Source organism: Hydractinia symbiolongicarpus, chromosome 3 (assembly GCF_029227915.1).
Source record: "Hydractinia symbiolongicarpus strain clone_291-10 chromosome 3, HSymV2.1, whole genome shotgun sequence".
Lineage (NCBI taxonomy): Eukaryota > Metazoa > Cnidaria > Hydrozoa > Anthoathecata > Hydractiniidae > Hydractinia > Hydractinia symbiolongicarpus.
Genome location: NC_079877.1, coordinates 25,323,000 through 25,339,529, shown reverse-complemented (window position 1 = coordinate 25,339,529; position 16,530 = coordinate 25,323,000). Strand labels below are relative to the sequence as shown.

The 16,530-nt window shown below is 34.7% G+C and overlaps 2 protein-coding genes across 2 annotated transcripts; both read right to left on the bottom strand.

Annotated features, from left to right (window-relative positions):
- Positions 1 to 669: 669 nt before the first annotated feature.
- LOC130636447 (uncharacterized) lies at positions 670 to 1,732 on the bottom strand. Its single transcript, XM_057446180.1, has 3 exons — positions 1,634 to 1,732; positions 1,271 to 1,427; positions 670 to 858 (listed from the first exon to the last, which is right to left on the bottom strand). Exons 1-3 carry the CDS (start codon positions 1,681 to 1,683, stop codon positions 712 to 714), a joined length of 354 nt encoding a protein of 117 aa, XP_057302163.1. The 5' UTR covers positions 1,684 to 1,732; the 3' UTR covers positions 670 to 711.
- Positions 1,733 to 3,716: 1,984 nt separating this feature from the next.
- LOC130636445 (protein spire homolog 1-like) lies at positions 3,717 to 7,531 on the bottom strand. The gene is made up of 2 exons (XM_057446178.1): positions 7,094 to 7,531; positions 3,717 to 5,324 (listed from the first exon to the last, which is right to left on the bottom strand). The coding sequence occupies exons 1-2, from the start codon at positions 7,434 to 7,436 to the stop codon at positions 3,796 to 3,798; spliced, it is 1,872 nt and encodes a 623-aa protein (XP_057302161.1). The 5' UTR covers positions 7,437 to 7,531; the 3' UTR covers positions 3,717 to 3,795.
- Positions 7,532 to 16,530: the final 8,999 nt, after the last annotated feature.

Below are 16,530 nucleotides of genomic sequence, written 5' to 3'. Positions count from 1 at the left end.
TCGGGATCGAATACATGAACGAACATATTCCGTATTTTATGTCGCTATCAGGTACAATTTCGGACGTAATATACTGCAAAAAAATTGCAAGTTTGACCCTCGAGCAATTCTAAACACCGTGTCTGTTAGACGTGCATTACATACTACAACTTGAAGATTCATTTGTCGTCCTGTTCGAACAAGTAAACAAGACCTGAAAAGATTATCAGTGCGTATGTCCCACCGCTTCACACAGACCTAAGATGACAGAAATAGAGATTTCTCTATCCCTACCCTTCTACCGCAGACCTGCGACACGCAGTGTATTTAATCTTCTTTTTCGGAGAGAAATTTACAATCGTCCGCATCACGTTATCTCACACGCAGCATTTATTGTTTACTTTTCAAATCAGAAAGCACACCATCGATCTAGTATCCTCCCGTTTTTCCCTTCCCCTGAAGATTATTCAATAAGAATTGATCAAAATATACTTCTTTGACGCGTTTTTGCCTTTAGCTATGTATGGTACAATAAATGCGTGGATATATCATGTTATGTTTTCAATCTCCTTCACAATTAGCGCGGTCGGTTCTACTGCCTATGGTATGCTATAGTGTCCGATAGGCATGAAATTTCCTTTGTGTGCTTGTTTCTTTTTTCTGCCAAATCTAGTCAGTAAAACTAATGTATAACGTACGTTTACAGGTTCTTTAAGGCTTGAGTTTTACAAATCAAAGTTTACAATCAGAATAGCATGGCATAACACTTTTTCCAGTTTTGATAACATCTGCGCAATCTTGGTCATCTTCGCAGCTTGCTGCACGGTCGATATATTTGCCATTGTGACGTGCTTTCAAAAAGCACCACGTACCACGTGTCTAAAAATAAGATACCTACAAAATCAAAATCAAAATAATTTTTATACGGCTTACCTTATAAAGTCGGCGAAATGTGACCAAATTTCGGCTCGGTTAATAATTTATACCGACTAATATTTTTGACTGTTTTGTTTTTACAGACCATTTTCGACTTTTTTGGTGACTAGAATTTTTACTGATTTTTACTTTTCCAGTTTAGCGCATTCTCAAAAATAAGTGAAGACTCAAAAATAAAGAGTTGATTAAAAATCTTTCTGTAGTCGACTTGTTTTTACCGAGGTATGATAAGGATAGAGGAAATTGAGTCCTGTTATGACCATTCGGGAGCACGTTTTCAGAAGATTGCTAAATTTTAAACAACACTGATCTTAAAAAAAAAAAAATGCAGAGATACCCTTGGTAAACCACTTACCCAGGACTGACCACAATATGCATAACATTCTTTCTTGTAACAACCATATTTCACCATAAAACCAACGTTAAAACCTTCGGATTCTGCCGACACATTCTCACACAAGAAAAGCATCGCTAACATAACCACAAAGATCATCATGGTCTTTAATTGTTTTCTAATAATAAAGTATATTTGCTGGTCGAAAGAATAATAAACCGATATTGGAAGAGGTTGTATCGAATATCGCAAAATTATCCGACAGAACAATTTTCTTACTGGTGGATAAAAATCAGAGTGACTTAAACTACCACAAAAAATGGGAGATTCCAAATTGAATTGAATAAAAACTCTTCCTGAGAATTATAAACAGTAAGCTCTTACCTTCGTGGTTGCTCCGATTGGGTTTTTGCACTTAATGCTTCCCTTGGCATCAAACTTACATACTTATGCTCTTATATATACTCCGTTCTGCATGATAACTATAACATTCATGTGGGGATAATTACTATGGCGAAACTTTTACTAATTACAATGCAGAAACTTTAGATCTTTTTTTGTTTTAAAGCCCCATGGGTGCTTTTCTGGTGTAATTTACAAATATTTTAACAAAGAATATTTTATCTTAGCAACAGAAGTCCTTAAATTTCGTCGGCGGACGGAATGTAGAAACAGATAAAAGAGAATGTCAAAGGACTAATTAGCGCCACAAGAAAAAAAATAGCTCTGCACCAACCCTTTTACCAGCGTCTTTTTTTATATGTTAGAAAAGATACAAGATGTCCTGTCTACGAGGTTGGTTTTGCTTGATAAGTTTTAACTTTTATCAGGATACAAACATGTTGTGTTCCTCCCGGTAATTTAAAACAAATCTCCCAGAATTTGTAGGCAAATCTCTCCACACTTTTTTTACTATAACCCTCCCTGCTAAGACGCTTTTTGATGTACAAACAATAGACTCCCTAAAACTCTATAACATATGGGGCATTAAGATCGTTTAAGGTGGTTAATACAGAAATAAACTATTACTGTGGGAAGTTTATCATTTCTTGAACATGATAGTTTAGTAGGCGACGTTTCGGGAGATCCTTCTCTTTATGTATACCGCTTTTACAAGGAATTTTCATGAGGAAAATAATTCCTGTTCCAATGTTTTTATATTATTATTTGCAGGTAACCCCTATAAAATAGTAAGACGTCCACTCATTTTATAGTTGGAGTGTTCGTACTGCCTCAAGACTTATTTTGTAAGTGCAGATTATATTAGCATGGATAAAAGAGGAGATATAACCCACAAGGCGATTATATAAACTTTAACTATGCGAGATGCAAAGTTCACTGTATATGCACAGATTTGCAGCACACTTGCGTTTTTTAATGTTTTGAAAATCCATTAAAATGCATATCCTGAGGTGTAAGTAGTTTCTGAATTTTGTTCAATTATTTTAAGGGTATAGGTGAATATTGAAAGCACAAGCAAAATTCTGTCATCATCATCGTCATCGTCATCGTCATCGTCATCGTCATCGTCATCGTCATCATCATCATTCTCGGCTTAACGTCCGTTCTCCATGCTAGCATGGGTTGGACGGGGTGTATTAACTATCAAGCCTCTACACTTTCTTACCGGTTATTATCTGTATTCTTGAAAAAATAAATCAAAATATTTGTTGCAAAACTTGCTTAAAACATAACAAATACATGCGCTGTTGTAGTGCCGTTGAAATCATGGCACAAATAGAACATGTATCTTCTTCTGTTTTATACCTCTATTAAATTGACACCATTGAAATGTAGCAAGCGTATCATCACTATGGAAATTGTGGCGCCCCTGGTAACGCTTTTTTTTATAAAAACAGTACCAACAAAAACTAAAAAGAGGCTATTCGTAAAAAATGTAACGGGCGGCTCAACGTGTCAGCATTTTCTAGGGTTTGTTCCCCATTTCTGAGATGTAGCGTTTGGTTTTACAACATAAAACGTCACACGTAATACAAAACATTTTGAAACAAAGCTGCAATTCTACTTACCTGTAATGCTATATACTAATTTCAAGTCAAACTTTAGCTTTTTTGGTGATAAAAGGTGATAAAAACTCAAGAAAACGCGTTTGCAAGTAACACACGTTCGCCAGAAGCACTAACACGCGTAACGCTTTTTTTTTAAAAGGAATCTTGGACCAACAATACCAACATCAACTTAAGAGCCTATCCCAGGTAAAAACATGGCAATAAATAAACGTAAGAAATACAGTCCTCGCGACTGGTAAACTAGAGTTGGCTATGTCAATTTTATTATACTCAAATACTTTTTCGCGACTTGAAAAAACGCGAAATTAATTTTATGAATAGCTTAAAATCCAAAATCTTTTTATCCGCCCTAGATTCTTCGAGTAATTTGGAGCCTAATTTATTTAAACTTAGCTTTCCAAGGGTCTTCAATGACACTAAAAATTGCTCGCTTAAGATGATAAAAGATAAGACAACTGGTCCAAGAAATGTATAATACAATAACTAATATATAATCAACAATAAAAAGATTTAGATTTACAAGTCGAGTTCTAAACGAACTGTCCACTTTTGTTTCGTCTTTTCGCTTTCAATGCAATCTAGAAACAACTTGCACTCTGTACACATGTGTAATTTCAAACCGTTTGAATGTCGGTTGCGTAGCCACGTGTTTTTTGACTCCCCTGGCGCAGCTGTACTTCCGAGATTAAACATGCTTTTCGACATGTGCCGGCTACTCATTAACGCTGACGTGTGTGCCGTATGTGTGACGTCGATATTCACCGGTAATGCGTCGACGATTTGCGATGGAATGTTTGTGTTTTCTTTGATGCATTTTAAGCAGTATTTTTTGTTACACACTGTACATAGACGGGACCTTTGAAAGATAGAGAATTTAGTTCTTCTGCAACCAAAACACTTTTTTAAGTTTAAAACATCTTCATCTTTTATTAATTCCATTTCCGACCTTGTAATCTCTTGTCGAATTTTAAAAATTTCCGTTAAACTTGACCCGATTTTCTCGGATTCATCATCTTTCTCGTCAATGTCAATCTCTTGAAGAGAATCCGAAATGTTTTGTGATCTCTCTACCGACATTCTTCCAATACTATGTCTTCGTTTATGAAACGGCAACAATGCTGCATCACGGGTAATTTCAGGAAGCACATGACACAATGTACTACTTCTAGTTTTTCTAGTTTCGTTTATTACTTCAGGTTCGACTGTAATACATAAAGGAGCAAGCTTCACTGGCGCATGCGTAGAAGATTTATTAATAACCTCATCAGTCTCATCGTCACTTTCATATCCCTTCAAATAATCTTCCTCTAGTGTTTCATCTAAACTATAGTCATCCCAGTCGCTAATTTTTCTACTCAAAGTTTCCTCCACGGAAATCTTTTTCTTCTCGTTTGACACTTCTTGTGCAGATGGCGCGCCATCCCTTACGTCTTTATTTTCCTCTATAGTAATGTCAACAGGGCTTGTCGAACCACTTTTATTTCGCACGTCTTCTTGACTCGATACCCTGGTCCGAAGAAAATTGAAGATTTTATCCTCTGCGTTTTCTGGCAAACTATCCGAATGTTTGGTTGTATTTCCCCTTCGAAGTTCTTCGTTGCTTTCCGTCATGTTGAAAATGTCAAAGGGAGCACTCTGATAATCTTCCGGCTTTAAATTTCGGCGGCGTTTTTTTGTTTTCTTACGCAGTTCATCCATTACTCGTAACCATAGCTTTGCCCATTCTTTCACATACCTCTTCGCTAGTTCTGGCCCTCTCGTTTCATCCAGCGAAGCAGAGTTTTCGTCCAGCTCGTGAAGCACGTGGCCCAAAAATGCCTTTAATTCCGAAGCTTCGACGTACAGAGCTTTGCTAACGTTAGAATAATGTTTGTTTCGCGCCTCAATGTTTCGTCTTAAGAGTCGCGCCTCACAAAATCGGGTCACTTCAGAAAGCCGTTGGAAGCTTCGGTAATGACTGGATTGGAATTTCCGGCTCTCCCAACTTTCACCTAAATCTGGTTCGCTAATACCTTCATCAAATTCACTGCTCTGCAAAACCATTCCTGTAAAATTATATATTACAACTTTAGTATTTTTTCACTTGTTTTCATCTATAGTTAAAGCTAAACAAGTATAGATTAATTTTTAGTAGGCCGGTCGTTACTTCCTTAAAAGTTTGTCACTTGGAACGAGCAAAACAATTAAGCCGATTTATATGTTGAAGCATTTTTGACAAAAGTTTAGTTTTGCAAATAAACGTTACTCAGGTGGAAATTATGGAAAAGTTTGCTGACATTTAAAGATTGCCAGGAGCCCATTTCTTATTGTTTAAAAGTGATTAGAATTTTATAATGATAATGACTCAAAAATTCGGTAAGTTATTTAGCGCTAAAATAAAGCGATTCCCTTAAAGTTGGTAAGGATTTTCTTCTGATTTCTTCCGTAGCGTCCTGATAAGTTCAACATTTTTAAAAATCTAAACCGGCCTAATAATTATTCTTCGCCTCAATATTTCATCACCTTTTGGGTTCGTGATTTTACTTTTTTTTCAATCGAAATTCGCGACAGTTTAAGATCTCTTCCTTTTATGCATGTTTTCTTTTTATAAGCAGCCTAGCTGGCTACGGATCTAGGCCACAAATTCTAGGCCCCACAAAGGGGAAGAAAAATTAAGTAACTCTTTAGGATTATTTAGACTGTCCATTTTTCCTTAAACACTTCACTCATCAACCTTCTTAGTTGGACAGTGACAAGAGTCCTCCCAAGAGTCTATACAGTCCTTAATCTGTACATAGCATGCTTCAAAGAAAATTTATGTATGTGTTGAGTTTCCTACTGATAAACACGAATCAAAGAGTCAAAGTATGGCGCACGTACAGAGTCCGTAAAAATAACCAAAAAGGCCTCCTACCCAAAATCTTAGGCCAGACCCTACAAGTGTGCTATATTACAGGATTAAGTGGAAACATTTAAAGCTAATATAAGTTTTATTGAAATTAGCTATCGCGTTTTATAGCGATTATTTCATATCTTTACCGCGAAGACTATAGTGCTTACCTTCGAACCGAAAAATAGTTGCTAACGCTAACGCAGTGTTAGTTCCAGAAGTCCCTTGATAAATTTTAAGACAAATTCAATTTTTAAGGGATTTTTTCTTCTTAGCCTACCTACGTTCTTCCATTAGTTCTGAATATTCGTACAGGATATTAAAACTTCAGTTGCGTAAAAAAACAACTGATAATATGTTTGTTCTAGGTAACTTTCGGGTAACTATGTTTTCAATTTTTCTGGTCCCAAGTTTCCTATATTTTCGGCTGTGTAATACTTTGCATTTTTTTAAATAAGTATGTTGTAAAAACAGCGTGTATTTTGACAACATGTGTTTTTGTCATTTTGTCATATTTTTTTTCGTCGAAATTATTCTGTTAGCTAAATTCTAATGTAATTGTTGTCCAAAAAGATATAAATATAAAAAAATGTCACTATAATTTTTAAAGGAACGCCGCAAGTCTTTAAAAAGATATTTAAAAAAAACAAAATTATTATTTTTTAAGCTGTCCTAATATTTTTTTAAACAGGGCACGAATTACCGAGATAATTATATAACCACAATTTAAATTCACCGCAGTAGCAACCACACAACAATGTTACAAAAACCACAAAATCATGTAATATTTACACGATATCAACTGAATATCACGAAAAATAAAGTCAAAAACTACACTCCATTCATATAACACTAAACACTGGGAAAATCTCAGATTCGTATTCTTTTTGTATATGTAGGTCAATGAGGAGCCATATAACCATAAACAATAATTTAAAAACTTACCTCCAATCAATTCAGCTAAATCATCCTGAAATCTCACTTCACATATTTCTTCTTCATCTAATCCATGGTCCAAACATCTACACACCAAATTCCCAATGGCAAATATCAATTCAGAGTCATTTTGAGTTTCTTGAAAGTTTGGTTCAGACTGTAAAATTTCTATATCGCCTCTCTGGGTGAGTATAAGTGAATCTAAGTTTAATATATACTTTATTCTCTCCCTACGTTGGTAATCTTCTCTTCGTTTGGTCATTAAGGCTTTGCAAGTGCCATAACACACACTCCAACATTGCTCCTGACTGAGAGGAGAATCAAATAACTTTAAAACTTCTGATAATTGCATTCTTTTTTAATAAATATTTCCTTTTTTATATATCTTTTTAACCTATAGGAAAAATAATTAAATAATGATACATTTGTGGTATTTTTCTTTATCCTTTATGATACACTATACATAAGGTTTGTATTCCATGGGCACTCTCGAGCACGCTTGACTTATCAACAATCACTTTCAACTTTTTTACTTTGAATTATTTTATAGTAGAAATATTTCTTCCACCACCTGCCACAAGTTTTCAATTTCTTTTTTAGACCTTGCTGTTATCAACAACAATAGAAATCGAGTCAAAAAAGTTCCTGCTATAAAAATACACACTGACAGAAACAAGAAACGAATTGGCAAAACCAAGAACCAGTAGTCAATAATTACCAGGAACCAATTGAAACCGTCATCCAATAGTAAAGAATCATCTCTAACTTAGCGCGATGCGAGGTTTTACACGCGACAACAAGTTGTTCGAACGGAGAGCACTGTAGCTAGCGTGTATTTATGTAAGCAGTTCATATAGCGTGTGAACATCACATTATTACTTTCCCCGCCAAATCATAATTTTTTAAATTTTAATAGGCTGTATGTAATCCACATCGGGTTATTTCAATTTGTGTTAAAAAGAGTTCATGAAAGAATAACTGTGATAAAGGTCAGATTTGCTGTTCTAAATAAGTCTTCAAATGCAAATCTAAGAATTTTCAAGGTTTGTGTGGAGAAGTGTTTCTACACGGGACATTAACATCTGAATGCGCAAATAGAATTATTATTCTTGGTATTTTTCCTTGCAAAGCTTCACGTCTTTTATCCATTTTGCGCGGGAATTACGCGTGGATCTACTAAATATCAGATTCTGCAAACATGATGCCGTCTGATTTTTTGAAAGTTTGATCCGTGAGTCAATTTAACCGTTATTAAGAAGCTCTGTTAAAGTATCACGGTCAAACTAATATCCATACATCGAATTATCACAACAAACTGAAATAAGCACGACAGTTTTTTTTTCAGAAGTATTGATAAGATAATAGAATTATTGTTAATTCCAGCTTGCTCATTGCTGGTTTCTGATGGTACCACCTTGTTTTAGCTGTTTCCAGCTGTTTCCTTGTTTTAGTCAGTACGATAACAATAATACAGAATTACGACTACAATACCAACATCAAAAAAGCACGTGGCAAAATTAGACGAACGACAATAAAAAATGTAACAACATCGACACGAATTAATAAATGTAAAATGATAACCGACACGACGGCGATAACAGCTATAAGATCGACGACATGACGGTAGTAAAAAAATCGTATTAAAATACGAAATCAGTAAAAAACAACAACAACAACAAACATAAACAATTGTGTGATTCATCAATAATTTCAACTTTCTCACTTCATAACATCACAAAAACTCTCAACTGTGTTTACAGTTGAAATAATAACATTCTCACCCCCTTCCTTAACATCAAAATTAGTACAGTGATCACCAATTTGTTCTATTAACACGGAGGTTACTTTCAACATAATAGCATGTATTACTTAATGACTAATCACAACTTTAATTAGGGAACAATAAAACATAGTTGACATTTCATAACAATGCGTTACAAATGAGAACAGAGAAGATTAAATAATTAACGACAACAAACGCGTAATCAAAGAAGGAAAACAAAACAAAACGTGCTGCCAAGGCATCGTAGTTGGAAATGAGTTACGTCATGATATACGGTGTCCAGTTTGTCTACATCGTCGTTATCCTAAAGGGATGTCTCCTTACAGGTCCCGGGTCCCGCCGGTATAGCCGAATGTAGACGAAGAAATTAGTCGGGGATTAAACTTAAGGAAAGTCCTCTTGACTTAATACAGTCAAACTTTACAAAGAGTAAATTCAGTATTTAAAACAAATTCCGTTTGCTCTAGGTTTTCTTAAAGCTTTTGTACCAGAACAAGGGATTCAGTTTTTCGATAGCGGTACTTTCTTTTATTTTTAAAAACAATTTTTCACTTTCGCATGCAACTTATATTTTCACTTTGGATTATTGGGATTATGCAGCCCAACGTTATACTGATGGGCTTAAGTAAGCAATCACACTGGAAAAATTATATTTAGTGGATCTGAAGTGAAATTTAGTGAAAAAAAAATAATAAGATATTAAGCACATTGAGTCCTACCAAATTGTAAACATTTTCACAAAAATAGCGCCTTTTTTCTTAAGTTTCATTTCTTCCTCGTCGTGTTCAGTCAGATCTTAAAAACCGAGTAAAACAACACATACCCCAAAAGTAATTGCACCCGACTTAAAATGGTAAAAAATAAAAACTACTAATATTTCCTTTTTTCCTGAAAAATACTAAAAAAATCGAAGAAATAGACTTCATGGCAGAGATTTTTGAATTCCCTAATAAAATTTTTAAAAAATGCTCCCGAGATAAAGATCGAAAAAAAAAATGATTTCAGGTTTAAGCCGGATTCCCTGGTTATTTTAAACGTAGTGTATACAAAGTTAAACTTTGTGATGTAAAAACGATGACAAAAATGATGCAGCATGACATCATTAGTTATAAAGTTGAATGCTTGACTTGAAAAACACTTTTCAAATTTCTACCTGGAGAGAACGGTCTTACATGGAAATTAATAAAACCGAAATTAATTTCTACATAAATGTTACATTATCCATCTCGCCTTAGTCTAGAATAAATTTAGCGTACTATGACTATAACATTTACAATAAACAACAACAACAACAACAACTAACAATATTGGCGACGCATAAACAAACCATTACCATGTTTTCGACTCCACGTGTAGTTATGTTCAGCTCTTGATATTTATCTTTCTGTATTTTAAACTGAAAGAACATGAATCATTAATGAATCACAAAAATAGATTTATTTTAGTTCACCTGCACATTACCTGGTTTCTACATAGAGGAAAACCCTCAAAAGGATACCTTCAATACTAGGAAAAAGCAATCTGACACAGGGCTCAGATTTGTCAGATATAATTAGCAACTAGTCTGCAACAACCCAGCCTGAGGCTAAAAAAAGAAATAAAATTGAAAAGGCGTTTAGTCAAATTGTGTATATGCAAATAGAAACCACGTGTGACTGATTGGATCTATATGCGTTTAATTGTTTCAGTTACGTAATTGACACAACTTTTTATGAATACAATGTATGATAAATTATGCAAATATTTCAAACACTGGCGCTTCTCCGTTATGGGAATTAATAATATATGCGGGTGATAACTGTTGGATGTGGAGGAGTTTATGTTAATTAACCATGGTAACACAACATTCTTGTTATCAATGCGAAGATATGTATAAGGCGGAATCAGTGCCATTTATAATTTCGTTGTATAAGTCATCGAATCATTTTTTCGTGTCGTTGAATCAATTTTTCGTGTCGTCGAATCAGTTATTCGTGTCGTCGAATCAGTTTTTAGATTACGAGGCGAATTACAAGTCGTCAAAATCGATTTAAATTCGGCAAATCATAAGTCATTCCTTCACTTTGACTAATCAGTTCGTGTCGACACACAATCAGTTCCTTATATTGAATAGTTAAAACGATTTCTAGGTTTAAGTTACATTACCTTAAGTTGTGATGATGTTATTGTGATGTCACTAACAACAATGCCTGTGACAAGGTACTTTGTACTGAACATTGCATAGCAGATTAGAGGAATGCTTTGTAGGTAGAATGTTTATTTATATTCAACTTATAGCTTAAGTTTATTTCGGAACACACAAAAACTCAAAAATCACCTACTTTTGGCGGCATGCACAGAACAAAAAATGTTTTTCAATGTTATTTAGCCGTTGAAGAATTAACATTTTTTGTAAAAAATATAATAGAAAACCATAGCTGTTAAAATATAGAATCTAGAAATGTGTGACTGCATGCCTTTAGGTTTAGCAAGTATTTAAAAATGGCCAGCATAATTTCTTAACCATTGGGGAATTACGCTAAATAGCAAACGGATTTTCTGCAGTCAGAATACTGACCGCGCTTCTTGATTGGTTACTTTTATTGTTCTTTACTCACGTGATCATTATAGCGAAATACTTTGTTTTGAGCGCTAATGGCCTCACTCGTGCAATATAATTAATTCTTGTACTATTAAAGAGGGTAAGATGTTGGACTTTGTGCTTGTTTGTTATTTTTAATTTGTTCTGAGAAATTGTAATTTGCTCTGACAGATCGTTTGCGTCTAAGCTTTTAGAATGAGAAAAACTGAATCCTCGACGAAAGCTAAGTAGGCTAGTCAGGAGAAAGAAGAAAACTATAGTAGTCTCATTACCAAGCCCCTAAAAATATGCTTAAGATTATTATGCTTTTCAAGAACGACCTCCAATATTGTGAAATGTATTTACATAAAACACAGCCTTTCTAGCGAAATATAAAGGATCTAATAACTAATGAACAAACAATAAGTAAAAATTAAGCTTTTTGTTTGTTCCTATCTATCCTGCAAATTCCATAATTCGTTTTTGGCAAACTATGATTATATTTGCTACTCTAGCTACCATTTTTACGCCAATTGTCCTGCTGAAAAGCCCTGCAAAAATAAATTTGAGTTTCGAAATTGTTTTTGCTTGCCTCATCATTATGCGATGTTTTAATCCGCCTCGTCATTAAAGGCTAAAATACACTATCATTTTTCAATGATCATTTTCCAATTATCATTGAAAAATGACAGTGTATACAGAAGAAAATGTCATTTTTTACACTCTCATTTCCAATGATCCTTAAAAATGAAAAGTTGAACATGTTCAACTTTTAATTTTTCAATGACATTTTTTTTCTATTGTTTTAAATCGAATCCATTGTTTTCGCACACGTGTTTGTTGCACGCGATATAGTTTTGGCGTAAACATTTTTAAAAACAAAGATTTGAACAAGTAATTCACCCGAGAATGAAGACGCAAGAAGCGATCGAAATTTTTTTTGAGATTTGGAGAAGCCAGCCCAGTTTGTGGGATGTTAAATCCCCGTTTTATAAGGACAGAAACGAGAAGGCAAAAAGTTATGAGATATTCAAAGGCAGACTAGGAATGGAAGGTTTGTGTTATTTCGAATGGTTTGGATGAGAAAAGAAAAACATGTATATTTTTATGATCTGTTTTTCTTTTTAGAGAAATTAGTGAGGAGTAAATTGAATACACTACGAAGTTATTTCAGCGCAGAATTGAAGAAAGTAAACAACAGCAACAAATGTGGAGCAGGACGAGATGATGTTTACGAAAGTTAATGGCCATACTTTCAGTCCTTGCTATTCCTACGTGACTCCATCGTCCCAAGAAAAACAACTTCTTCGATGGTGGGTATAAATTTCAGACAAATTTTTCTTGCCATGGAACAGCACCGGTGGAGTTAAAGTACGCACAAAATTTATCCCCGATATCTTTCGCATCATTTCTGTAGTAGTTCAGATGAGATTACTCGCCGTAACCTCTTTCAGAACACCGCCCATTCAATCTCCGATTCCAAGGAACTCTTCAACACATGCCACACAAAATTACCCACCCTTTGTGTCTCCGCCGTTATCGCCTGTTTTACAGAATATGTACCGACACCCAGTGAACATATATCAAAACACTTATAAGAGTCGAGAAAGTTTGTCAGATCTCAACCCAGAAGAGGGCTCACAAAGTGCAGGGTATTAATGTGTGACTGCTAGTTTAGTACGTTTGATAAATTACTGAACGAAATATATATTTACCTTGAGGTATTTTTCTTTTAATCGCATGTAAATAGCTTCGCAAACTTCAGCGATGAACTGTGACAAAGTACTTTTGTGAACGCGAAATAAATACTGTAATTCGGTGTAATTTATCCCACATGAGAAAAACTTCAAAGTTGCAGCTACTTTGACTTTAGCAGGAATTGGGTCTCGCAAATGCGTTGTTTTTTTCTCAATGTCAACTTCTATGAGATTTAGGAGCTCCTCAAAAATATTCGGCGGCATTCTTAAAAATCGCGTATACTCTGCAATTTTCTCTACACGCAGTTCATACATGACAGTATTGTGGATGCCAAGTTCATTTCGCCTATACGGCTTCACCCATACATTTCTTTGCATTTTTTCCTATGTTTAGCTCTCTTTTTTGATAACATATGCACAACAAAAGCAGCTGCTATTTCTTCTTCAGAGTCCATGTTGCAAAGAAAACATGCTTAAGTTTCATGTTTTTAATGATAGTGTATTTGCGCCAAAATTTGTCATTTTTAATGTCATTGGAATGTAGCATTGGAAAATGATCATTGAAAAATGATAGTGTATTTCAGCCTTAAGAACTGACTCAACAGCACGACCAATTTAATACGATGTATTAAACAGATTCGTTGCGTTAATAAACTGATTTATTTATTACTTAAAACGATTTTTAGCTAATTCGCCTTATTTTGAATTGAAAAACTGATTTGACACCGTGGAACGCCGTTCCTGCCTTTTGCTCAAAATCATTTGATTTGTCAATTCGTTTATGAAGTGTGACTATTTTTCGATAATTCCATTCGATTTTAAGAGAATTCTACTCGATTATGCGACAATTCCATTCGATTATGCGACAATTCCATTCGATTATGCGACAATTCCATTCGATTAAGCAATTATTCCTCACTATATTATGCGATAATTTTAGTTCATTATGCGATCTTTCTATTCAATAAAGGCCATTTAGTGAATGTTCATTCAGTGAAATTTGGTGAAAATGTATTCGATAAAGTCATTCGCTAATTCTGTTTAATAAATTTATTCGTTAAATTCAATCGATAAAGTCATTCGATTAATTTATTTGATAAAATCATGCAGTAAATTCCATTCTGTCAAATACTGTTTCATGCTTCTCTTCTAAACATGATGGCAGCAGCTATTGAACTTCCTGCTGCCTCTGTAAATCATGTGGGACTTAAATACGATATTAATTTGCATCTTCAAACATCTCTGTTGTACGTTACGTTTCATGTTCACGCTACAAAAACCAGCAAGCTACAGTAAGAGCAACAGATTTAGCAACAGATAAGCAGTATATCAAAAAATACCCAATAAATGTTTTAAAGACGAAAAAAAATGTTTTACTACAAAACTACAAAATGTTAGCTCAAAAGGAGAAAAAAATATATCCAATATGTTTTAAGAAAAGATCAAAAAATGAAAGACGTCGGTAGAAACAAGCCTTACAAATGTCTGTTTAAAATAACTAGCTAACTGTTTCAATGATGAGGTGCCTAATTATCAATTTAGCCCAAAAAATTAATAAATCTTAGCTACTACTATTAGATAAGGTAAAGTGAATTCTGCCTTCCTTTTTTGACACTACCGGAACAATAACATCCGGCAGATATTAAAACAATCCAGGGAGTGTGACATATACATTGTCAGAGAATTACTGCTAAATGATGATGAATATGAGAACAAAACACGTATTCCTATAGACAAACTAATGTTCTTGATCGAAGTTGTGTTTACAAAAACATGCTACTTATTTGACGGTAACTTTCTTATGCAAACTGACGGTGTATGGCTATGGGATCTGGAGAAAAGATTTTCTGTACTCACTTACGATACAGTAATATTCTAAATCTTTATCAAGCGCTCTGTATCTGGGATTTTCTGTGTGTATGATGTGAGGTTTTTATCCTTGGCGGATTTTGGATTTTCGCGCGAACTGACTTTTGCGAGTTCGTGGAACGGAAAAATAAACTATGCATTATTTCACATTTTCTCAAGTAAATATGGACAAATGCAGGTTCATTAAAAAAACCCAAATATTTCACGAGAATAAACTTTCGCAATTTATAGAAATAAAACTTTTCGCAGCGCCAACTTTTGCAATGACCAAAAGTCGCGAAATCGCAAAACTCTCTAGCGTTGAAGCTTTTACCTTTAAAGTAGTAAAGAGAAGACGATTCTGTCGGGTAGACTGATGAAATAGAAGTGATAGAGAAATGTTCCTTCTGGCACAGTCGACGTCGACCAAAGGGAAATTCCCTAAAATGTTAGTAACCAACACAAAATAATATGAATATGCCAATAACCAACACATAATAATAAATATCAGAAATACATGACGTCATCTACCAATCAACAATACAAACTCGTTCTATCAAATAAAGTATGACAACTGAGTATTGTGATGAATGTGGAATTGATCTTGATAAATATGATAGATGCAAATGTGGACGGAGACTAATAATAAAAGGAAGGATATTGTGCTGGCAGCATTACATGATGTATATATTAATATATTTACAATGACTCCGTAGAGACGAGGGATTTTTACAGTGAACCAACTGTGCTCGATATTGACGAGGTTCAAATTGATAAAATAGTACTCAGCGATCCCATCCAATCCAACAAGGGTAAGGATGAGCGATTCGTGATCGGTTATAAATATGGTAGCAAGATATCGTCACTATTGATCATAACGCCAAAAGGGCTGTATTCAAACGATGCATCCAGATACGATGATGGATCTTCGCTTACCAAGTCATTTGATATGCATCAACATCCTGAATGGATGGAAAAATACTACTGTATCCTGGCCAGAATAGAGAAATTATATGGTAGTAAGTTCACGACCTCATCATTGAAGAACGGTAGATACCTGAACACAAAAATTAAAGAATGGGAGGGTAAAATAAACACATATTTCTACGATCAATCACTACCACTGAAGCAGCCCTGTCAATGCATATGTATAATAAAACTAAGCAGCATCTATCAACAAGGGAATAAGCACTATCCACAGGTCTTGCTTGAGGAGTGTAAGTATAAACCAGTGGAACTTTCCAGGACCAGGCACCTTTATTGATTCAGATGACGACGACCAGGAACCATTCGCTGTAGTATAGTTAAAAACTCGATAGATTTTTTTATATTAATGTTGTATACAAAATAAACAACGAACGATTTGAGTTCGTTGTTTATTTTGAAGCGAGAGAACTGGGAATCCGTGGCTACTCCACCATGAAGAAGGGTAAGGAAACGCAAACCAGCGGACCTAATTGTAAATCATGCCTAGAACTAAAAGCTATGAAAATACTCGAGAAGTACATCAGAGGCTTGGAAACAAAACAGAAACGAACTGTAATATACGATGGTGATT

Coding starts and splice junctions, on each gene's coding strand:
- LOC130636447 (XM_057446180.1), bottom strand. CDS start 1,683: ATGCCAAGGGAAGCATTAAGTGCAAAAACCCAATCGGAGCAACCACGA. Junction 1,428..1,633: donor CAATCGGAGCAACCACGAAG/GTAAGAGCTTAC, acceptor CTTTATTATTAG/AAAACAATTAAAGACCATGA. Junction 859..1,270: donor CATATTGTGGTCAGTCCTGG/GTAAGTGGTTTA, acceptor TCTTATTTTTAG/ACACGTGGTACGTGGTGCTT.
- LOC130636445 (XM_057446178.1), bottom strand. CDS start 7,436: ATGCAATTATCAGAAGTTTTAAAGTTATTTGATTCTCCTCTCAGTCAG. Junction 5,325..7,093: donor TTTAGCTGAATTGATTGGAG/GTAAGTTTTTAA, acceptor ATAATTTTACAG/GAATGGTTTTGCAGAGCAGT.